We start from the raw sequence: 25,250 nt of genomic DNA, 5'->3' as shown, positions 1-25,250 counted from the left end.
TTAAAAGTCCGTGTCATTGCTGGATCTTGGGTGCCTAGGGGTTAGGGCACAGGATGAGAGTCTTGACCTCAGATCTAGCGGTCAGACGGGAAGTGCAGGATTGGATAGATTTAGGCCTGAATAAGAGCAAGTTATGGGGTTAAAGATACACTAACCCCATATCTTTGTATTAGAAGAGTTCAAAATGGAGAAATAGAATGGAATCTTCTGTGAAGCAGTGACTTTCAATAGATGTGCTCAGCAGCAGCTGGGCAATATGGAATGTCATTGAGTATATCTGTATTAAGAAAATGTGACCTTCTAAGACCCCCTCTTCATTTTAAGCTTCTTTTATTTTAGTAGTGCTCTATATTATAGCAAAATCTCAGAAATAGCACAAATGCTCTACATCAGGAAACAGGTTACACAAACTATGACATATATGTTTTAGAATATACAAAGTTAAAAGGTTTTACAGACTGAATTATTAATGGCAAGCTCTACATAAATAATTTTTTAAAAAAGAATCAAGATTGCAAATTTATATTGATTATAGGAGTATAAAATATATTTATTACATATTATTTTAGAAGAATATTAAATAATAAAAATTAATCATGGAACATGTTGATTTTAAATAATATCTATTAGAGTCTTTAGAAATTTCATTTTAAAAGAGTCTATATATTTTATTTAACAAACTCTCATTTAGTACCAAGGGGTGAACTAACATTTAACTGATTAATCCTCACAACAACCCTAAGAAGTATTATTATTATTATTATATATTTTAAGTAAAAAAGAAAAAAAAGAATAATTCTGTCTCTGTCTCTCTTTAACTTCCTCTCTCTCTCTCTCTCTCTCACACACACACAAAACTACCTCTGGAAAAGAAAACTGGGGTTCAAGATGAGTTAAATACTCTTTTGTACTATGTAATTTTAAAAAAAGATTTGCAGGTATTATTTATAAATACTATTAAAATAAATTATTCTATACTATGTAAAAATAAGAAAATAAACAATCTTTGGTTCTGAAGTTGAAGTCCAGAAAAGAGCTGCAGTGGCATGACCATAAGTCCACGCTTGAGGTGGGTTAAACGTCATCCTTGAGTAACACCGAAGAGTTCAGATAAGAGTTGAAGGTCCAGACTAGAATGAAACCGGCACCCAGATAATGAAACAGAGATTAGGACAAAATCAGAAGCTTAGCTTAAAGAAGTCATAAGTCAGGAACAAGAACAATTTCTAAGCAACTGCTATCCCAGAGGGTTACAGCCACCAGGTGGTTGGACCTGAAACTAACCACGAAAAGATTGGAGTGTCAAAAGTCCTGGAGGTGGATATTGGCGGAGCAGTTCATTTACCAGCAGCAAACCTTCAGTCCTAAGACTGCTCCCTGAAAGTGACAGGGGCAACCTTTTTACTTTTCTTGTTGAGGTAAGTGGCCTTCCTCACGTGGCAAACACAGATCTTGCAGAGGAGAGCAAGTCCCAAAGCATGTTCACAGGGGAACATTTCTCCCTCGCTCCCTCACCTTTCATCATCCATTCACTCCCCAGGTGGATACTGAGCACCTACTGTGCACCAATAACCTTTAACAGGCACAAACTAACGTATTTCAAAATTTGGGGAGAAGATCGCTATTCTCTCTAAACCATTTAATAAGCAGTCTGACCCTTGGTTTCTAGGTAGGTATTGTAACTTAGCACCATCTTCCTTACTCTGTCATGTGTGACCTAGCAAACATCAGACTAATGTATTAGTTTCCCATTGCCACTGTAAGAAAGTACCACAAATTTAGTGGCTTAAGACTATACTGATTTACTCTCTTACAGTTCTGGAGGTCAGAAGTCCAAAATCAGTTTCACTGAACTAAAGTCAGGGTGTCCAGGGGGCTGCATCCCTTTGGGAGGCTCTAGGGGGAATCCATTCCTTGCCTTTTTCTCCTTCTAGCGGCTGCCCACGTTCCTTGGCTTGCGGCTGCATCACTGTGACCTCTGCTTCTGTCCTTACGTCTTCTTCTCTGACTCTCTTGCCCTCTCCTTTCCCTTTAAGTCCCTTGTGATTACATTGGGCCCACCCAGATAATCCAGGATAATTTCCCTTACTTAAAATCAAGTGATGATGGACTTGAGTCACATCTGCAAAATACCATCACAGCAACACCTAGATTAGTGTCTGATGGGATAATTAGGGATGCTAGCCTAGCCATAAAGCTGAACATCACATGTAGTTAATATTTTCTTAAATATGCTTACTATTTAAATATATTTACTGAAAGAGAAAAATTTGTTTTACATCCTGGTGAAAGACCTGTATCACATTCCATAAATATAAAATATATGAAAACAAATACTATGAAAATCCTTGTTAAATTCCAGCTGGACACCACTGCCTGCTGAAGGCTGAGCCTGTGGCTTGGTCTCATTGTTATACAAAAAGAGACCAGCGAGGGTTAGATACTGACAGTTCAGCACCAACCTGAGCCTTTCTCTTCGATGGGAAAAGAGGGATCGAAAGACCTTCAAAAGAACATGGCTTTCTCAATATTTAATGAAGCATCTGTGCACCAAATAAAATCCTGTCACAGATTGCCAGAGATTCTCTTTCAAACTTTGGGAAACACTAGCATAATGAGTTCAAATCCAAGCTCTTGAGTCAAACAGGCTGAATTTAAAGCCAGAGTCTCTGAAGCTATTTCCTTGCCTGTAAAATGGCAGTAATAATAAAACCTCCTTCACAGGCCTGTATGTAGTGATTTAAATGAGATAATGCAGGCACAGCCCTTAGCATAATACCCAGCACATGGTATGTTCCTCGAAAATGTCAATAACTTTTAAAGAGGAAGTCACTATTGTAACTCCAACATCAGGACACTTTCTGGTACTGTCAGCTTTCTCCTCTTCTTCCCTACCCTCAGGTTGAGACACTTGACCTTGACCTAACCTCTTCACTCTCAAGGAACAGAAAGACATCACTGAATCTTTTATTTTGACTATGGGATCGGGACCACAATGCAGGTGTAAGTGACTTTGTGGAAGGGGCACAGAAGTTGACTCAGGTGTGGATTATGGGCAAGGTCACCTGAACAATAGATCATCAATTCAAGCTTGCCATCAACTTCGTGGCACGTTAAAGAGATATTTAGGGTGAGCACCTACTGTGGAGAGAACTGAGGAGAGCTTTGGGGCACTATACTAGGTGGCCTCTGTGAGCTTGGGGCTGGATGTCTGCAACACACTCTGAAGGACCTTTTGAAAGCTACAGATCAGGCATAGTTGGGCCACTTGCTGGCTGAGAGGCACAAGCTTCAAGGAATAAAATTATAACTTGCTCAGAATTGTACTCTACATTTCCCTTTATCTTCCTGGCTGTTTCTCAGTATAATTTGAGTTGTTGACTATGGCCTGCAAGAATCTAGGTGGTTTGGGGTACTGAGCTGTCTTATGAATTACATTTTTTCTAACTTCCTTATGGCTAAGATTAACAAGCATAGTTTAGGATTATAATTGCTGAATTTAAATGACAGAAAGAGTGCTTTGTGATGAAAGATACTTATCATATGTTGTAAATGTCCTGATTTGATAAAATATTCGCTTCCTTAAGAATAGGTTATAATGGACATGTAATTTTTTATGTTCAATTTTTTAAAAACTATAGTTTTTCTGGAAGAGGAAATGCTGGGGAGATGTATTATTTCAACTCTTTATGGACACAGATTTTTAAATATCTGATCATGTCTGTGAAATCTCAATTGTATATTGAATTACTGCCAAGTTCTCCTAGTTTATTAGAAAGTGCGAGTTATGGCTAAATCATTAATAGATGTTAAAAACTAGTTATTCAAATTGCAGTTGAACTTACTTGAATATTAAAAGAGCATTTTTTTCAAATTGTATTTACATATTACTTTAAAAATAACATAATATAAATGATCCAAATAAGCAAACATTCTTTTCCTCAGTCTTATGCAATTAAAACAGTACTTTATGGAAGAGAGCTGGTTTGATACAGTTACAGTCTTACTTTGGAGAAAAGCAGACTGCTAGATTACTTTCCATTGAGATGAGGCTTAGATCCATAAGCTTTGCAGCCCAAAGCTTATGCAATTTTGGAGTCCCTCTTTGAGAAAAAAGAATACCAAATAATTGACTTTTGCAAACTTTACAAAAATATGTGACCCTGTGAACACATTGGTCATGTGCCCTCCCGGGGCCAAGGGCAAATCAAGTGAGGAGCCCTGAGGATTCAGCATTGTTACCTTCATGGTATATTCTCCCCTGACTAAATGTATATTATTGTGAAAATTTCTGAGAATGCTCCAGTTTCTCAAACTCATGAAAAAGCTCTTTGGGTTTGATCCTTGAGGATGGGTAATATTACAAATAATCAGCTACCTGCACAAGATGATGAATTATTCTATTATTGAGAGTGTTACCTTATGATGTCTATTTTTTGAAAGCTGATAGAACAATTAAAAATTCTACTACTTTGCATTTTTCAGAAGAAATAGCCAGAATTACAAGTAGCCCTTTCACAAGATGTGAGGAAAATGGAAATGAGGGATTATACATATCTGAAAGCATTTTTCCCCCCTCGGTGTATTTTTCTTCTAGAGACTTCATAACAAAATTATACCTTGTTTGTATTTACAGAATTATTTTCTTAAGGGATGTTACGTTAATATATTAGGTTTAAGTAGTGTTTGAAAAAATGGAAAACAAAACAAAAACAAAAAAAGAGAAAAGCAAAAAACCTAAACTTAACTTGTCCACAAGAGGGAAAGAACAGTTTCCCTGACCATGCCTCTTAGCTCTCCATGATCATAAAGAAGTGGACAATTTAGGGATATACTGCATGTAGGAAATACAAGCAATCTCTCTAGGTAATTCTAAAAGAAATTTTTTTTTCAGAGCTTCCTGAAATAAGAATGTCCTTACTTTTCCATTTTGACTCTAAGGAATTGGTCTCTCAATTTTTCCTTTTCTCAGGTACACAGTTTTAATAGCCTAATATTTGGTCCTGTTTTTCCCATGTCTTCTTTCTGAAGATAAAGGATGACATAATTAAATGGCCAAGTGAGGAAGCTCAATTGGAAGCTGGAGAAGGAAAATAATATGAATTTATTAAGTGATAAATTCATCTGACCCAACTCATCATCTTATCCATGTTTAGAGCATGGACACTAGAAAAGAGAGCCTGTTGTGTGGATAAGATGATTTGGCACGTCTAGAAAGGGCAGGAATTGCTCAGTCTGTCCAGTCTGGGCAGCAGGGTGGTCACTGTCATTACCAAGTGACCTTATTTGGTACAGGTACCTCCCACTGGTGATGCATAAACTATATTTGCAACCTTAGAACATTAAAAATAGTAAGAAGGAAGGTACCAACTTTCAGTTTTAAGATAAACAAGTACTAGGGATGTAATGTACAGCATGATAAATACAATTAACACTGCTGTATGTTATAGATGAAAGTTGTTAAGAGATTCTAAGAGTTTGTGTCACAAGAAAAAATTTTTTTCTATGTCTTTAATATTGTATCTATATGAGATGATGGGTGTTAACCTACTGTGGTCATTTCATGGTGTATGTAAGTCAAATCATTATCCTGTCCACCTTCACTGTAAACAATGCTATATGCAAATTGTGTTCCAATAAAACTGGAAGAACAAAATTTTTTTACAGAAAAAATAAAATAGGATCAAGTTAATTGGGAATGATGGCACTCATATGAAATACTTAATTCATAATTACTCTAAACTTAATGCATATCTCACCTTTTTCAACCAAGGATTTGAAGCAGCTCACCAGATAACATACGTAAAAAAGTAAATAAATGGTAATAGGATTTTTTAAAAGTGTGGTCATGGAAAATAGAGTAGAAAGTTAATAATTGTGGTGATGAGAGAGGGTGTAAATAGAACACATATATCCTGGCCAGGAGGGCACAGACACTACAATAAAACAACAAATTTATCTTGAAGCTTCATAGAAACCAAAAAAGACCTGGTCCATTAGAATTTTTTTAATTAACTCTGAGAGAGAGAAAGAGAAAAGCTCATTTCTTCTGGGAAGGAATGCTTTTCCTAACATAAGTTTTAAAAGGAATTTTTCAAATGAAGCTGTAGTAAACAATATTCATAGCAAACAAAAATAATGGGCTTATAAGCTGTTTCTTGTATTGTCAGTTGATGAAGACCAGCTGAGTTTTTTTAAAAGCCGCTGGGTAAAAACAGCTCTGCAGGGAAGAGTAATCCATACTATAGAAAGAACTTGATACAGTTTACTAAACAGTTAACCAAAGTATAAATATGAAAGCAACAAGCTAAAAATAATATGTAGTATAATACTGGTAACTTCCAATTTCTTTTCAGTAAGATATGGAGAAGAAATGTTTCCACCCTGATTCTGATTCAGGTTTTCATTTACCTTGTTCTTTGTAAAATTCATGCATTATAGTTGAATAACTGTAAAGAAGTTATTTCTGACTGCTCTGGTTGAGGTGACAAAAGGCTATTTATTGGGTGCATTTCATTTTCTACAGCTGTTTTTCTCTCTTTGAATCACAGTTCCTTCACTACTACTTGAGATTGGTTACTTGTAGAACAGAATGGCAACATGGTTTCAGTAAGGCCTTTGATCGACTCCTGTATCGATGAAGGAATATAATTTGGGTGGCAGATTTCTAGCCAGTTGAACATCTGTATCCCCAAAATGTGGATCGATAGATGGGTGTCGTTCTGGAGGGAGGACTCTCTGGTGTGCTGTAAGAAGTAGTCCACGTAGAAGAAATGCTAAAGGAAAAGCAGGTTTGGGTGGTGGAGTAGACAAGTTCAGTTTTGGACATTTATATGAGACTCTCAGGTCAAACTGTCCTTTAGCAGCTGAGTAAATTGATTTGAGGAAGGAGAGGAGAAAGAGAGAGGGGAAGAGAGAGAAGGAGAAAAGGAAGGAAGAAAGAAGGAAGGATGGAAGAAAGAAGAGGATGGAAGAAAGAAGAGGATGGAAGAAAGAAGAGAGGAAGAAAGAAAGAGATACAAAGAAAGAGAGAAAGAAAAAGAGAAATCAAGATCTAGTTTTTTTTTTTTAATTGAAGCATAGTCAGTCACAATGTGTCAATTTCTGGTGTACAGCATAATGTCCCAGTCATGCATATATATACATATATTTGCTTTCATATTGTTTTCCATTAAAAGTTATTACAAGATATTGAATATAGTTCCCTGTGCTATACAGAAGGAATTTGTTTTTTTAGTCTATTTTTGTATATAGTGGTTAGAATTTGCAAATCTCAAACTCCCAAATTTATCCCTTCTCACCCCCTTTCCCTCGGTAACCATAAGATTGTTTACTATGTCTGCGAGTCTGTTTCTGTTTTGTAGATGAGTTCATTAGTATCCTCTTTTTCCTTTCTTTCTTTTTTAGGTTCCACATATGTGGAATGAATGATATCATATGGTATTTTTTCAAGATCTAGTTTTATAACAAACATTTATTAAGTACCAACAAACTATGTGCCAGGCACGTCTAAGCACTTTATAGGTTGTAATTCAACAGCAACCATGTAAGGATTATCCTGTTATGATCTCTGTTTTACACATGAGGAACAGAGATATAAGTGAAGAACTGCTTTTCCTAGAACTACACAGCTGGTAAGTGGTAAGCATGGAGACACGAACCCTGGTTAAAGATGGAGAGTTGGGTGGTTAAGCCATAGGGAAAGTCATAGGCCTGAATGAGTTGCTCCAGGAGCCTCTGTGAACTGAGGTACATTAACTCCTCAAGGACCAATGTGTTGGCCTTTAGAGGTTCAGGAAAATAAAAGCCACATTTCCTGCATATGTGCATTTTCTAAAGAGTATGTTCATAGCTTTTGAGCTCCTAAATTAGGAAAATATGATATAGAGTGAGTAATAAAAGAGAAGCATGGCAAAATCCTGGGAACAGTTTTAAGAAAGTGGAAATGGTCAAAAAATGAGATGCAGCAAGAGAGTCAATGGCCAAAGCAAGCATGAGGTCGCGGATGACCTCAGCAGAGTCGTTTCAAAGGAGGGATGTTTGAAAAAGCAGATTGTGGTCACTTGGTTTGTGGACCAGGAGATCCCAAATGCAGACTATTCTAGAAGCCTGATTATGAAGGGAAAGAGAGAGAAATGATGAAAAACAGGATGAAAGGGAGAGTTTTTATCTTTTAATGAGAGAGATATGAGTGTGTTTTAAATGCTCAAGCAGCAAATGGGGAGAAAGAGAGATCAAAGATTCAAAAAAGGGGTAACTGTAGGAGCAAGTTGTTGGACATGCAGGAACAGATGGAGTCCTTCCCAGCCCAGTCAGGTAGAATGTCCATCTGGAAATGGAGGTAGTGATGTGTACGTATACAGGTAGGTCTGTAGGTAGAGGAGAAGCCTCTGTTCTGTCCGACATGAGCAATCAGTGACCCAGATAAGCGAAGAGATTGGTGTTGGGTCTCACAGCCAGTTTGTAGCATTTCTGGAACTAGTAGAATCCACTGTGTTTTCCATGATGCTGTATCCTCTCCCAGTGAAAAAGTCTCCCCTTCCTTGACTTCCAAGATCCAAGGTTATTTTTGGACCTTCTCAGTCTTATTTGAGGAACTTTTTTCTATTTTTCTGGATCTTGTTTCTGAGTGTCTTCTCAATGAGAGTCTTTTCTTGTAACTGAGAGTCACTAGTTAAATGTATTCTGGGCCCCACTAAGGTGTGACACAGTTGAACAATTAGGGATCTTGGTGCCTAACCTGGATTCAAACTCTGGTTGTGTTGCTTCCTAGCTTTGTGATCTTGGGCAAGGTACTTAACTTCACTGAGCTTCTCAACTATCTCATCTCTAAAGTGGGTACAATAAAACTTGACTTCAGGTTGCATGAGGATTAGTTGAGATCATCTGCCCACAATGCCTGGTGCAATCCCTGCAACACAGAGGTGCTCAGAAGCACAACGCCCTGTCCCTCTCGCTGTCCCTTGGTGAGATCCCCGGAGACCCAGGCTCCTTGCCTCCATGCGGTTTTGAGAAGGTCACTTAATCTTTCTGAATCTGGTTGTTCATGTCAAAAAAAATGGGAGACAACCTTACTTTCTACACAGCAGTGTTGTGAGGATGAAGATGGCTCTAAGGAGGTCTCCAGGAGGCTGCTCTATCAGTCTTTGTTGGCTCTAAACCTCATCTACTTCAGACTTCACTTACCACCCCTGTGAGCACCTCCCCCAAGCATATTTTCCAGCCTCCTCTTCTCCTCCCTTGAGCATTAAGCTCTGTCTACTTGCTGAATGTTTCCTGGGTCATCTGCCAATGGGTATGAGTATTTGTATTTTTAACTTGTTATATTCACAACTCACCTATGATCGCTTTCATACCTTAGATGGCAAACCCCTCCGCCTGGCCCCTGCTTTCCCTGGTGGCTGCCACTTCTTCCATTCCTTTTCATTGTGCTGGTTATTTTTTATCTGCTGTCTATCCTCTCCTCCATCCTTCATGCTCGGGAAGGCTGATTCCTCTCTCTCAGCATCTCTCAGTCTCCCTTGCTAGCTGGCCTCTCATTGGAAGTCCTTGTTCACAAGTAGGAAAAGTAGCCTATGTTCTGCTAGAGAAGGTACCCATGGTTCCATTAAATTGGAAACTAAGACCACCCTCTTGGTTAATTGGGGCTCCTCTTGCCACTGGAGGTATTGGCTGCTTACTAAGGAGAAATTTGGCTGTTATTATACAAAACAGTCAATGGAAAGTTGTTGTTCTTATGAATCAGATCCTGTAGGAATTAAGTTTTGGTTTACTCCAACAGGTGCTGACCCAGAGTAAAGAGAACATGAAATGGGTGGTAGAAGAAGGGGGTTATGATTATCAGCCTAGACCCCAAGACTAGTTATAGAGGTGGGTGCATAACTTACGCCAACTGATTATTTTCTCTATCCTCTCCCTTTCCTGCTACCTGGTATGAGATTCTGAAGGTAGTTAACATTACAGTTTAGGTTCTGCTCAGAATATGTATCACCCTGTGACTGACAGTAGCCAGGGGTGTTTCCCACACATTAGGGGTCAGAGTTTCTCCATTTGAGGGAAGAGCAAAAATGGATGCTGAGGGGCAAAACATGTGGGCTGTTCTGATTAACCTCCATTTGCACCTGCCCCTGCCCCCGGCATCTGTCATCTGATCTGTTCTAGCCAGGATGTTGATCCCTATGGATGACAAAACGTAGTGGCTTCCGCCAGTGTTAAGTACAGGCAAGAGATTGAAAGAGGAGAGAGAAGAGGTGGGCCTGTTTCTTCCTTACTCCCTCCCTGCTCAGGGGCTACATTTTTGGCAGTGAATGTACTTCTTCAGGTTTACTGGTGCCCTCCTTTTTCATGGCACTAGCTCTTGTGGTGCTTGGCTAACACTTCCGTCCCCTGGATTTTTTTCCAGATCTGGTTCTGTGGGAAACAGACTCTGATACCCTGCCTGTAGGAGGTTTGCTGAGGAGTGTGCTTGGGGTCGCTACTTGGGGTGGGGAAAGTGAGGGAAGCAGGACTGGGCAGAAGGAGCTGGGATGGCCCTGCAGTTATTGTCACTACAGCAAGAGGGCCAGACCTGTGTAGACCAGTCATTGGTGTGGTTGCCCCTGGAGAAGGGCATGTCTTCAGTGAGGAAGTTCATTTTTGTGGAGGACAAGATCCAGAGAGGGATTTGGCTAATACCTGTTGGCTACCAGTACTGCTGGTGGGTGAGGTCAGTCCTGGAGGGAACCAAGGTGGTGCTCCCCTTACACCCTTCAAATCGAGAGGGCCTAAAGCCTTCCCACTACTCCTAGTCCTGGGGGAGGGGGCCTCAGCATCCATTGTTGACTCTCTTAACCTGCTCACATCTCTGCAGCAGTTTGTCTTTGCTAAAGTCTCTTAATTGAACCATCTGAGTTGATTTGTTTCCTTTCAGAGCCCTAATATAGATATTAATTTTAAAATGGTATGAATATATAAATACAAAACTCTCATATGTTCGAGGAGAAGTACTCGACCTGATAATGGGGGGACTTGACCTGGCTAGGGAGGTGAGGATAAGTTTAGTCAAGGAAGTGACATGTGAATGAACATCTGGAGGAGGGGCCAAGGTAACTATGAAGAAGAGAATAAGAGAGAGAGGAAGAGGAAGAGGAAGGAGAGATTGCTTTAACTGAAGAAAACACTGAGTCTGTGTGGCCAGAGTCTCAGGTGATGGGGAGGGTGGAGGCGGGAAATAGAGGCTGGAGAGAAAGGCATGATTGCACCCTCAGGCTTTAAGCCCCTTATTAGGGATAATCCTCAAGGTATTGGAGAAGCTTTGAAGGTTCTCGAGCTGAGGGCCATAATCAGATTTGCATTTGAAGATCTCTCTGGCTAATCAAAGACCAGTGTTATTTTTAATTTGGGGGAAAGTACCATGGTGTCTGATAAAAGCAGAAAAGACTCTGGAGTTTATAGAAGTCTCCAGACTGACTAGACAAATTTCTATCGCTTGACAAATCCAGCATATGAACTACAGTATTTCATGGACAGAATATTACATGCTATACCCAACAGTGCCTATTTTTTTTCACATTATGATAATTTGTTGCTTTTTCCCCCCTTCTGAGTAAGATGATACTAACAATGTATCAACCATTAGACTTTTAATATAATAACAATTTGTACTATATATCAAAAAGTTAGACAAATACTATACACTCTATCAGGATTTCTGATTTTACCTGCCATTCGTTTTAGGAGTCTTTACAAAGTATATAAACTTCTACCACTTTGGTCCTGGAATTGATTTAACAGGACTTCTCTTTATTCCCTCTTCAGGTAAGTTAATGGAAAAAGTGCGAATACAGAGGGCTAGTCATGGTTTCACATATGTGTGTAGACTCGGACCTCAGGGCTCTCTTTTGCTTTTTGAATTCTTGATGACTGCTGATGCAGGAGAGTCAAGGGCAGAGCCCAGTCCCTTGCTGACTTTATGAATGGAGGAAGAGGGGTGATGGCTGCTCTGGAACAAATGACAGGAATGCTGGGACTGAGCCCATAATACAAGCATGACCCCATGTTTCTACCCCCTCTCCCTTCTCCAGAGCCCCCTGCCTCACCCAATAAGGTCCCGAACCATGACCTGGGAGTTTAATGGGCCATTGCTTTTTGCCTGTAGTAATTCAGGCATGAAGAGTCTCTTGGTCTAAATAATTAACCTAAAAACAGTTTGATTATGTCATCTCATTTTGTTGGCATTATTGGTTGAATTGTGTCCCTTAAAAATGTATGTTGAAGTCCTATTCCCCAAGTGCCTTAGAATGTGACCTGACTTGGAATTAGGATCTTGGCAGACATAATAAACTAAGACCAAGTCTTACTGGAGTAGCATGGGCCCACCAATATGACTGGTGTCCTTATAAGAAGAGGAGAGACACAGAAACAGACATATGGGGAGAATGAGGTCATGTGACAATGGAGGCAGAGACTGGAATGATACTTCAGCCTATAAGCCAAGGAACACCAAAGATTGTTGGCAAATACCAGAAACTAGAAAAGGCAAGAAAGGATTCTCCTTGACAGGTGCCAGAGAGAGCAGGGCCCTGCTGACACCTTGATTTCGGGTTTCTAGCTTCAAGAACAGTGAGATAATAAATTTCTGTTGTTTTGAGCCATCCAGTTTGTAATTTGTTATGGCAGCCTGAGGAAACTGATACAGTTGACATCAATTTTTATCATCAACCCTGAGGTGAAGGCCCATACCTATTGTCATTTACAGTTTGAGTCATTCAGGTTTACTGAATAATATAGGAAGAAGAAAAGATTTATTGAGCACCATAGAAAATATTTTGTTTCAAATGGGATGAATATTTTACTTCCATTAAATGGAGATATAAATTTTTACCTTTTGGGTAATTATTAAGAATACACATCCCCTGGTTGCTTGATGCAGCCTGCTTTCCTTTCTCATTGAAAACAGTTCTTTTTTTAATTCACATAATCATTAAGTCATCATTCTAGCTCCGGGATTTCAGATTTGGTGGCCCATTCTCTAACCACCATGTTCTTGATTATTTTTAATTCTGCTCCTCAGCAGCCACTGAACATTCTCTTGGACCTTCCCAGGACTGCATGCTTGAAACTCTCCCATTGAACTCAGGCCATGTTCTTAATGTTTGTCCACCACATTCTTTGTTTGTTTTTTTTTTTAATTGAAGTATAGTCAGTTTTAATTTCTCAATCTCTGGTGTACTGCATAATGTCCCAGTCATACATATACAGACATATATTCATTTTCTTATTCTTTTTCATTAAAGATTATTACAAGATATTGAATATAGTTCCCTATGCTATAGAGAAGAAATTTTTAATTTATTTTTATATATAGTAGTTAATATTTGTAAATTTCCAACTCCCAAATTTATCCCTTCCCAACCCCTTCCCCCCAGTAACCATAAGATTGTTTTATCTATCTATCTATTTATTGAAGTATAATCAGTTTACAATATTGTGTCAATTTCTGGTGTACAGCACATTGCTTCAGTCATACATGAATATACACATATTCATTTTCATATTCTTTTTCACTGTAAGCTACTACAAGATATCAAATATAGTTCTCTGTGCTATATAGTATAAACTTGTTTATCTATGTTATATATACCAGTCAGTATATACAAATCTCGAACTCCCAATTTATCCCTTCCTACCCCCTTCCCCCCTGGTAACCATAAGTTTGTTTTCTATGTCTGTGAGTCTGTTTCTGTTTTATATAAAAGTTCATTTGGTTGTGGGTATTTTTTGTTTTTTTTTTAGATTCTACATATGAGTGGTATCATATGGTATTTTTCTTTCTCTTTCTGGCTTACTTCACTTAGAACAATGATCTCCAATTTCATCCATGTTACTGCAAATGGCATTATTTTATTTTTTATGGCCGAGTAGTATTCCATTGTATAAATATACCATGGCTTCTTCATCCAGTCATCTGTTGATGGACAATTAGTTTGTTTCCATGTCTTGGCTATTGTAAATAGTGCTGCTATGAACATTAGGGTGCATGTATCTTTTCAAATTAGAGTTCCCTCTGGATATATGCCCAGGAGTGGGATTGCTGGATCATATGGTAAGTCTATTTTTAGTTTTTTGAGGAATCTCCACATTATTTTCCATAATGGTTGCACCAAACTACATTCCTACCAACAGTGTAGGAGGGTTCCCTTTTCTCCACTCTCCAGTATTTGTTCTTTAATCCACCTCATACTCCATAGTCAGCCTTTTAATGATGATTTTTTAAAAACTGAACTATAGTTGATTTACAATATTGTGTTGATTTCTGGTATACAACAAAGTGACTCAGTTATACATATATATGTATTAATATATACATACACATACATGTTCTTTTCTATTATAGTTTGTTACAGGATATTAAGTATAGTTCCCTGTGCTATTCAGTAGGACCTTGTTGTTTATCTATTTTATGTATAATAGTTTGTGTCTGCTAATCCCAAACTCCTAATTTATCCCTTTCCCATCCCCTCCCCATTTGGTAACCATAAATTTGTTTTCTATGTCAAGCAGTGAGTCTGTTTCTGTATCATAAATAAGTTCATTTGTATCATATTTTAGATTTCACATATAAGCAATATCATGTAGTATTTGTCCTTCTCTGTCTGACTTACTTCACTTAGTATGATAATCTCTAGGTCCACCCATGTTTCCGCAAATGGCATTATTTCATTCTTTTTTATGGCTGAGTAGTATTCCATTGTGTATGTATACCACAACTTCTTTATCCAGTCATCTGTCAGTGGACATTTAGGTTGTTTCCATGTCTTGGCTATTGTAAATAGTGCTGCTGTGAACATTGGGGTCCATGTATCTTTTGGAATTAGAGTTTCCTTTAATGATGATCTTAATCATGACCTTGATACCCCTGAAGTTCCCACTCTGGTAATCTGCAAACAACTGCTATCTCTATTCTGGGGCTTTTAGAGTGCAGGAAAAACTAGATCTGTGTGCCTCTTACTCAAACTGTCCAACTCACCTGGGCTGTCATCCAGTAATTCTGTTATTCACCACTTGCTGAGTTGCTAAGGAACTCTCCACCATTTCCCCTTTCTTATATCCACTCCAGATAGATGATTTTTGCTCTCTCCTTACTGAGACCTAGGCCATCTGGCAACTTCATTTGTATTCTTGGTCTCATCCTTCCAGATTCATTTAATTCTCTCAATCCCTTGATCACCCACTACTTCTTCCCCTCATAAACTCCTATGTATTTGACTGAAGTAACGGAAAAATGCAACCAACAGGAGTTTGAATTAGTGCTGCTCAAACTGTAAAATATATCTGAATCACCTGGGGAGCTTGTTAAGCTACATTCTCATTCAGTCAGTCTGAGGTAGAGCCTGAGAGTCTGTATTCTAACAAGATCCCAAGTGATGCTAATTTTCCTCCTCCCCAGATCACAAGGATTTACCTGTTAAGTGCACATGGGGTCATCCTTATGGGGTGAGTTCAGTCTTAGTGTGATGGTGTTCATTCTCCTGGTCCACTTCTCATAGTCTCAAGATCCTGCCGCAGTTCCAGACACCCCATCAGGACCTACATTCAAAGATAGGAGGTAGGTGTCTGATCAGAGTGATGACAGTGAGATATGAGTGAGTACTGAAGAGAACTGTTTTTTTGGGGGGATGGGATAGAGGAGGAGGTGATTAAAATGTTCCAAAGTTGTGATGTTTGCCTAATAACACTGTGAATATACTAAAAAAAATAAACTGAATTGTACACTTTAACTAGGTGCATCTTACGGTTTCTGAATTCAAAAATGTTATTTGTAGTCCATTGGACTGGGAGCCCTGTGATGGCCGGGGTGGAGCCAGCTTTACCCATTACCTTATTTCTAGCCAGTGCCTCATACACAGGTGCTCAACAAATACTTCTTGAGGGAATGGGCACATTTTTATACCATAGTTGATGTTTTTATGGCACGTCATAAATTTCAGAGTATTTTTATTTCACGGACAGCAGCAGTTCCTTTGTGCCTCCTAACGACCTGAAGGTGGTCAGTGGGTGATCAGGAGACCGTTATTTGCCCATATCGTGAAAGATGATCAGCTGTACAACCGGGGAAAGACCAAAACCCATTTCTGTCTCCTGACTTTCATTTGAGGGTGCTCTCGCAGGCCTGTGTGTTTTGCATCTTTCGAGTCTCCAGAGAGAGGGAGTCTACTTTGTAGTACAATCGGCACAGCTCTGGGAGACTGACTCCCAAATCAAGCAGCATAGCAATTCGGGTCACTTGGGGGACAGAAACCAAAGAACCAAGATTCCTTTGCTGAGCAAACATAGCGATGAGGCCAGTGGGATTTTAGCTTCAGGATATTGGACTCAGTCTCCTCAAATACTTTTGATCAAGAAAGTTTGAGTTAGTGGGGTGTCCCATGACCATGATCTCAATAGTATTTAGATTAAATGTCTTCCTCGGTCCACCTCATCCCCCACCTTTCTCTCTCTCTCTCCTCTCTCCTCTCTCTCTCACACTTGGGGGAAGAAACCCAGATTCGGCACTTTCAGCCAGGATCTTTCCAGCTGTAAGGGAGGGAGCCACAGGAGGAGCCATCTAGCTAAGAGAAACTCATTTGAAACCCCTTCAGAAAGAAGTCCTTAGAGTCCCCTTCTCCTCGTCCCCCAAATTGGGACGCGCGGACTCCTAGTCGGCTACAGAACCCCTGGCCACTGGTAGAATTTAACGGTGTCCGCTTTTAGATACACCGAAGCAGCCCGGAAGCCTTGGCTAGAAGGGGACTGGGATAGCCCAGCGGGAACCCTCGAGGCGTTCCCAGGGGGCGGGGTGCGTTGACCCCCGCCCTGCGGGCAGAAGCGCAGGTGAGCAGCCAGAGAGATGCTCGCCGCACCCCCTCGGCGCCCCACCCCTCTCCGCACCCGGCCCAGGGGCGGGCGAGGCCTCTGCTCAACCGCCCGGGGGCTTTGGCGGGAAGTGGGGCGGCGACGTGGGAGCCCCAAGACTGGGCGGCCGTGCCCGGCCCGCCAGGGTTCGCGGAGGCGCGGGGCCACCTCCCCACGGGCGCTAGGCGCGGCGGCCGCGGGAGCCGCAGGTGGTTCCCCGGGCCAGCCCTTATCTCCTCCCCCTTTCCTTTCTTTCGCCTCCCCTCCCTCTCGCCCGGTGTCGGCGGCACTTCCCCCGCTTCCTCCTCCCTCTCCAATCGGGAGGGAGGGAAGGAGCCGCCGGCTCTTTCCTGCCTCCCTGCAAACTTCAGCGGGACTCGCGTCTCCTCTCGCCGCCGCGCCCCCCGCCCGGGAGCTGCTCCTCGAACTTCCTCTCGCCGCGCGGCCCGGGAACCCCGGCGGCTGGAAGGACGCCTCCGGGCGCCAGGCGGCCGCCGCTCGGACCCTCCGGATCCCTTCGGCTCCCTGGGCGGCCGCCGCTCCTCCGCCTCGCCACCCGCCCGCCCGTCGGTCAGTCCCGCCCGCCCGCCTCGCCGCTTCCCCACGGGCAGGAGCTGCCCGGCTGCCCCTCGGCGCCCCGCCGCTGCCCGGACTTTTCTTTGTGTTGGATGCGGACTCGCGCCCCGGGCCGACTGGGGCCGGACTGAGCGCTGCGCTCTCCCGCACTGCCCGGCCCCGCCATGCCCTTCCACCAGAGGACCGTGGAGCCCGCGCGGCTGCGCCCGCCCGAGGCGGCCGGGGCGGCGGGCGCGCCGCTCTTCCGCTCGCTGGAGCAGGTCAGCTCGCACGCCCTGGTCTGCCTCCTGGCGCAGCTCGCCGATCTGTCGCGCTGCGCCGGGGACATCTTCGGCGAGCTCGAGGGCCAGGCGGCTGCCCTGGGCCGCCGCACCGCCGCGCTGCACCGCCGCCTCGACGCCCTGCACGCCGCTGCCGCGCGCCTCGACCACCGCCGAGTGAAAATCCGTGAGTGGCGGGCGGCTCCGGGGAGGGGAACGAGGTGGGGAGGCGTCCGGCCGGCTGCTCCCTCCCGCCCCCTGGCGGCCCCCGGCCGGCTCTCGGGCATCCGCGCGGAGTCCCGGAGCCCGGAGCCCCGGCCCCGCGCAAGGGTCCGGCTCTGGGGTGGGGACGGCCGGACCCGGACCCGGCGGTCGTGCAGGTGGCCGGCGGGCGCGCGCGCGGCGCTCTTCCACTCTCGGGTTGCGAAGGTTCCAGGCCGCCTCGATGGAGTATGGGAATTGGGCTGGCCCCGTCCCTCTGTCTTGTCCTTCTCTGTTTGTCTGTGTGGAAGGCTGAGAGGAGCCCCGGGGGTGCTGTAGACAGAGGAGGAGCCAAGGTCGTGGGAAAAGGGTCAGAGGAAGGTGGCCAGTTCGAGAAGCCAGGTGCAATGTAGATGTGGATTTAGAATGATTCCAGTCCCTGAGACTTCAGGAGGATCCGTTTGTAAAAATCTCTTGAGGATCTCAGCGAGCGTTGGGGCTGCTAGTCACCCCTCTGACTGGGGCTCTTACCTTCAAACAAAAGTATGCTTTTAGTTCAGGGTTTTCTTTTTTGGTGTTAATTTTTGCCGCTTTCCGACCCCCATCCCCCTCATTGACCCACCAGGTCTTTAATTCAAGGGGCCTTGACCTTGTCCTGAGACTCAGAATCCTATTCGTCTTTGTTTGACCTCCTCCAACCCTGAAAACCAAGTCTCTGTCCTGACGGAGTGATCTTTCTAAGCACCCATTTCGTTTTAGCAGCTTAACCAGCCCCAGTGAATGAAGTAACTGGAATTTCCTGCTGGCCCAAAGTAGAGAAACTTTCAGTGTGATGTTTGTGTGGTTTCTCCCGTTTTAGTACATGGACTTGATCATAATCCTAAGTGTAAAGTGGAGATGGTTGATGGATTGCAGAGTGGGAGGGGAGGTGCTGGTGTAACACACGCCTAGATTTCAGCAGCTCTGGATGAAATACTGCCTCTCTTAGAATCACTTCATATGCAGTCTTGAATAGCTGGTTTTCAATTTTTTTTTCTCCTTGCTAGAAAAGTTTAGCTATATTTTACTACCTTACAACTGGAAGAGTTCAAGTTTTTAGTGCTTTAATACCACCGAGATTGTTTGCTATAATACATCTTTCTCCAAGTTGTGAAGTTATCATGTGATGGTTTTACATTTTACAGTTCATCTCTTTGATATTGCTGTCAACACATCCTTATAAGTTGTGGGCAGTTCCCTACCCAGGAGTTCCCGGCTTCTCCTCCCCTCCACCCCCCAAAAAAGGTCAGAAAGGGGAGAGAAATCAAAGTGGCCTAATAAAGTTGTTGGACCTAAACAGAATATATCTACGTAATGTGAATAATGACCTTATGCATCAGGATATACTGTCTTAGTGGAATGTCATGATCATCTCAGCAGTCACTGGTTGCTTCCATGCCCTTTCTGTGTAGAGTGTCTGTGTGTGGATGAACAAGAATTTCACCCTTGTGGAATGCTGTGATGAGGCAGATCTGACTGCTAGGTGAACTGATCTATTGTGGGAATTGAAAACCAGGAAAAAACTCCCCGAAGGACACAACCTCATTCTTTCGCTAGTTTTGTTTTACATTTAAACATATCACTTTTCTCTCTTTGCATACATGTGCACCAAGAGCTAAGGTTCATAGTCAGAATCCCCCAGATCCAATGAATTAACTAAGGTTGTCCTAATTAGTGACTGAAATAACGCTTTTTAAAACTGTCTTTAAAAAAAAAAACTTTTCACAAGTTTTTTTTGAATCTTAAATGGCTTTGATTTCCTACCAGGAAAACTGGCTCATCTTTTTTTTTATGATGGAGAAGGAAGTCTTTTATTGAATACAGTTATGTCTGAGAGTAGAAGTACACACATAGAGAAGAAAGCTGAACTATAAAGATTTTAGTTTTTCTGGGTTTTGTCCTTCACACACAACTTTTTTATGTGCTGAAAAGTCATGAAGCATCTATGCATTCATCTTATTTAGACTCTGTTATAACTCTTTTTTTAAAGAAAATGTCTTGTTCTTGTGTAAAATGTCCTTATTCCTGTGTAAAAGCTACATTTTAAAATCACTTTGGTCCCTTTTTAGGCAGGTCTAGGGAGTAACATGCTCCACTTAGAATGGACGAGTAGACACTTAGACTTGAACCTGACTGTAAGAGCCATCTATTTCAGTAACTCTTGACAGGAGAGGACATCAGGTCCAAGGGAGCTGAGGTGATTCACTGCAGGTTAGGCAGTGGGCTGATGGCACAGCTGGGCCTGGAGCCCAGACCTTCTGATCGGGTTGCCTGCTGTCCCACTGCATGTATCCATCCCTTCCTTTTTAGGGTCGTGTGGGAATGGGTTACAAAGGTTAGATACATTCCATAAACAGTCCCAAGGATAACGATGACTGCTAATTTCATCCTACTTGTCAGACAAACTTTTAATGAGTCTCCTAAGGAGTAAGTAAGAGAACTGAACTTGTTTACCAGAAGCCAGAGCGCAGTGGCAGAGTGCGCCTTCTCTCACTGCCTGATGGGGCAATACCATAATCAGCGGTGTGAGTGGAGCTGTTTGAAAAAAATGACTTTATCTTAACAATGCAGAAACCATATTTTAGTCCTGTGGGCCAGCCCTGCCTCAATAATTCTGACAAGTATTTCATCACATTTGCCATTCCTCAGAATCTCATAGGTAGATAGTCATCCAAAATAATTTTTTGTCATAACTGGGGGGGGACACACATTACTCCTTTTCTTTTATTTATCCTTAAAGACTCCCCTAATGCTTTCCCGGACACCCCCAGGTTGGAGGGAGGGCTCCCGTGGCATCCAGTGTGGGCATCTGTTATGTACCTCCATCTCTGCGCTTCCCAGCGTGGGCTGACATCGTGTATTCATTTCTGCTCCCCTCTGCTACATTGCGCACTCCAGAGGTCAAGGATGCCTGCATCTGTGTTTATCCCAAGTTTAAAACAGTGCCTGGAATGTGATAGCTCAATCGATACTTGAACTGAACTAATGTTTAGTTTCTTGGTGTTCAGTGTCAGGAAGAATAACTATGAAAACCTGACTGCTGCCAATATACATGAACAAGACAGTTACTTTAAAAACTAATGAAAAAGTAAACTTTCTACCCCTTTAAGGTTATGAGCTTAACCACCAGTAGGCTCCTTTCTGTAAAAGTCAAACTTCATTAATTTTGCTGACAAAATAAGTTCCCATTGAAAATAGTGACAATGGCCAGAAATGTGGGTAGTTACATCTCGGCTCTGTAAACAATCAAAACAGACTTTGCTCTACAGAAATCAGTAGACACTTAACCTAATAGCCTTGTTTTATTTTTAAGCCCTGTGTGATTTGTTTCTTTTTATAATTAATAATAACTCTGTACTATGTAGCACTTTTATAATTGGAAGAATGTGTTCATTATTTAATTCAAAACCTGTGAGGCAGGAAGTCCAGGTTGTATTATATTCATTTTAATAGACAAAAGGATGGAAGTTTTGGAACTAGTAAGAGGTCTACATAGACAGACACTGAGTCTTCTGATTTCTAGTCCCGAACTTCACCTTAAAACTGCTTCCTGAGTGAATACGAATTGTAATTGTTGAAATAGAGTAGGAAAAAGGATGATTTGCTGGCTTTTTTTCTTACAGTTCCAGAAAAGCAGATTTTTCTCCCCTGACTCTAAAAGTATACTAAGTTCAGGGAGATTTGTTGTGTTGCACAACTATAGAGGGCAGGATTCATACCTTAGTGTATATTAACTGTGTACCTATGGAACTGGTGTGGTTCTCAGCCTGTGCACCTGTACATGATAACCTTGGTAGAATGTATATAATTTTTATAGGTGTGATAAATGGTGTTCAAGATAGCTAGTTGGCAGAATGATTGTACAGGCACTGTTTTTACATAAGCAAGGTATGAGTTTGTAGTGTCTGTGTTAGGCAGACACTATAGCCTTATACTTTCTGGGTGATGCTCTAGGTGACAGGCTGCATTGACCTACCTCACAATGGACTGTTCCCCTGACCCAACCAGAGGGTTGGCTGATGCTGATATCAGAATATCTTTTCCAAATGAACCTTTTATGCAAGGTGCTTGTCAGACTTCTAAAGACAGAACTTCACTGCACTTTTAAGAACATGTTGCATGATTGGTTTTGTGCCTGCCTGTCTGCCTGCTGTTAAGTGTATTTCTGGTCAAACTGACCTAAGAGCGCTTTCATTGAAACATACTATATACACGGGAGGCTGTTGGTGTGGGAATGTGTCGCCACCCACCTCTGATCCCTGGATGGTCTCTTAACTGTATTAATGGAAACCGACAGCTGAGCATCCAAACTGTACCTCAGGTTAAGGAGGCCACTTGAGATGAAGCAGCGTTTCCCATAGTTGCCTGCCCTTAAGAATTGCCTGGAACTCTCGTTAGAGTTACAGATTCCCAGACCCTTCTAAAGCCTTGTGAGCCAGAGCCTCCAGTATGTTTAACAAGTGCCCCTGTGTTCTCAGAGCGCTTGGAGGAGCATTGAAATAGACTGGAAAGCTCATCGGGTTGAGGATTAGGAGTCTTGAGTCTGGTTTCACCTCTGCCGGATTCTAATGCAGATTTGGAGCAATTTATTCAAAACCTCCAGGCCTTAATTTCCTTTATCTGTAAAATAGAGACTTTGACTAAAGTACCAGGCCTTTCCAATTTCGGCATTTTGTGATTCTAATGAGGGGTTACTGTTTGATAACATCTCAGATGACTTTTGATACAACTTTGATCAATAATCTCTGTCTGGTTCTTATGGTTAGGGATTTAACAAAGTCTTTGTGCCTGAAATAAATTCTTCATGACAGTATGGATTCTTTCACTCCTATTTTACCCACACAGAGCGCGTGGAACTTCACGTCTTGAGGGGTCAGACGTTTTCCAAACAGATCAAGCAGGTACTTGTTTCACATTTGCGTGTATCGTGCCCACAGTCCATTTATAGCTTCCTCTTCATTTTTGAAAAGTGCTAATAACATCATTATGGAAAGAGAATTGTTGTTTAAATGCATGTAGATTTCTAAAAATGAGAGTTTTTTCAAAAAATTATGAGCATATATTAAGCCAAAACATCAGTCTACTGATTGACTCTTGGATATTGAAAATACAATTACTTGGTTTAAAAAGCTATCTACATTTAGGTTGAAATGATTTCTTTAGCAATTACCTAGTTTTCCTCTGTATTAGAGGAAAAGCCAATCTTGAAGTTTCATCTGTATGGTTTGAAGATTGGGACTAGCAAATGAAAAAAAAAACTTACATAATGAGAGAGATCTTTGAGATTCTTCATATTTTGGAAGACAATTCAGAAACAGAAAACGCAGTGTTTTCTTCTGGCTATCATTTTAACATCTTCTAAAAATCAACTTTTAAGCATCAAATAAGATGGTTTGCACCTAACTAGGCAGTTAGTAATTTATTTAATTCTGTTTCTCCTCAAATTGGTTTATATCCTGAAATGAGTGAATTTTGCAAGATTTGAAGGTCAGAATCTACAGGGTGTTGCTAATGGCCATCTTGCTTTCACATGTTAACATTTGTGGTCTGTACATCTCAGAATGCACTAGCAGCATTTTAGACAAGTGTAGTAAAAGAGGTGGCACTGCTGGTTTTGAATGAGGGCTCTTCTGAGAAGAGGCCCTGGAGGTCCCAGCCTCAGTCCCTTTCCTTGTGAATTAAAGGTCATGTCTGTGAAAGCATTTAGCATCACTCCAACAACAACAACAAAATGACATTAGTAACATCAGTATCTCTAGGCAGCAGCACAATTTCAGTTTCTGGTCCTGGGCTGTCTTTTTCGTGACTTTGCACTGCCTGATAAGGCGGACAGCTGAGACCAGCGCCCTTGCCGTAGGCTGGATGCTTTACTATGTGAGCAGCTCTGTGAAGTGGATACTGTTGTTACTTCTGTTTGACAGGTGATGCACCTAAGGCACAATAATCTGTCCACACTCACAGCTGGCAAGCGATGGAGCTGAGGTTTGAACCCAGGCAGACTCGTCTCCAGAGCCCTTCGTTTCATGCTGTGGTACTGTCTCTCCTCAAATCATGACACTCTGTACTCGAATGAGGAAAACTGATGTCAAGGAGATATGGCAAAAGCTTGTCAAATATCTGAGGGGGAAGAAAACCCCTAAATCTCTTGGTCTTTTTCCCTTTTCCTTCTCTTTTTGTTTTGAAACCTCTCAAACTGCTGGCAGATGGCCATGACATTTGAGACACACCTATAAAGTACTTAGCACAGGGCCTGGCACACAGCTCATATGTATTTAACCTTGACTGTTGCTCCGCTGACAGCGAAGGACTGAGTGAACCTCTGTGTGTACAGGGTTGTCAGGGTACCACCCCAGGGGGCCCAGTCCGTCTAAGGCTGCTCACCGAAGCCTAGAAGATGGATCTTGTGTCAGAGATAAACATACACATACTTCCCATTTAAAACTCAGAGAGTTCTGCCCAGGGGACTTACAGTACATGTAGTTCCTGACAGGAGTGTGTGAAGGGTGGTGATTTCTTTCTGCCTTGCAGGGCTTTGGCGGCGTTGGGGTTGGGTGAACCAGCCCTTCTCTTGGGGCCTTCATGCAGGTATCTTGGAGCCCTCATCACCTGCATTTCCTCCTTTCTCCTTCTAGGAACTGCAGACCAGGACCGGCTCCCACTGGGTCCCTAACTCTGAGAGCTGCCCCTTGACCTCAGTTGCCCAGGGACCTGTCAGAGCCTAAACCCTGCTGCTCCCCAATTTCATGCTCCCACTCAGAACTTGAGGGGCTCTACGGGGACCTCAGCTTTCCCTGGACATCTCGGGACCCAGGGCAGTAGTGAGCACGATCTCATGCAGCTCGTCCTCCCCACACTTTCTGAATCATCAGATGCACCGGGGCCTTGTTTTAAAACAGATTTTCGGAGGTTCTGGGGATTCTGAGTCAGCAAGTCTGGGGTGAGGCCAGGAACACGCCTGGCTGACTAGTACCCCCAGGTGATTCTGATTAACCACGTTTTGGAAACAGGAGTCTGTGTTGTGCGTTAGGAGTCTGGTCCATTGCGGATGGTGGGGTACTCCTCCACTCATGAAGTAGATTTGGAGTTACTCTGCTGGTGCTGAGTTGTAAGGTGCAAAAGAGGAATGAGACAGGGTCTTTCTGAGGTACTTTACTGTTTTGTGTGGATGATTCAGTATGTCAATACTAAGAAATGGAATTAACCGTTACTGATAACATTATTTCTAGGAGCAAAATCTGTTCTGAATTCCAAATTACCAATTTAAATTGGATTTTTAGAAGCTATCTCGCTTATAAGATCTGC

General features: G+C 42.2%; 1 protein-coding gene across 1 annotated transcript; it reads right to left on the bottom strand.

Annotated features, from left to right (window-relative positions):
• Window positions 1-1,038: 1,038 nt before the first annotated feature.
• LOC140697744 (uncharacterized) lies at window positions 1,039-20,774 on the bottom strand. The gene is made up of 3 exons (XM_072965937.1): window positions 20,769-20,774; window positions 15,443-18,242; window positions 1,039-1,130 (listed from the first exon to the last, which is right to left on the bottom strand). The coding sequence occupies exons 1-2, from the start codon at window positions 20,772-20,774 to the stop codon at window positions 16,728-16,730; spliced, it is 1,521 nt and encodes a 506-aa protein (XP_072822038.1). The 3' UTR covers window positions 1,039-1,130; window positions 15,443-16,727.
• Window positions 20,775-25,250: the final 4,476 nt, after the last annotated feature.

This window comes from Vicugna pacos, chromosome 8 (genome assembly GCF_048564905.1).
Source record: "Vicugna pacos chromosome 8, VicPac4, whole genome shotgun sequence".
NCBI classification, from domain to species: Eukaryota; Metazoa; Chordata; class Mammalia; order Artiodactyla; family Camelidae; genus Vicugna; species Vicugna pacos.
This window is presented reverse-complemented; position numbering and strand designations above follow the sequence as displayed.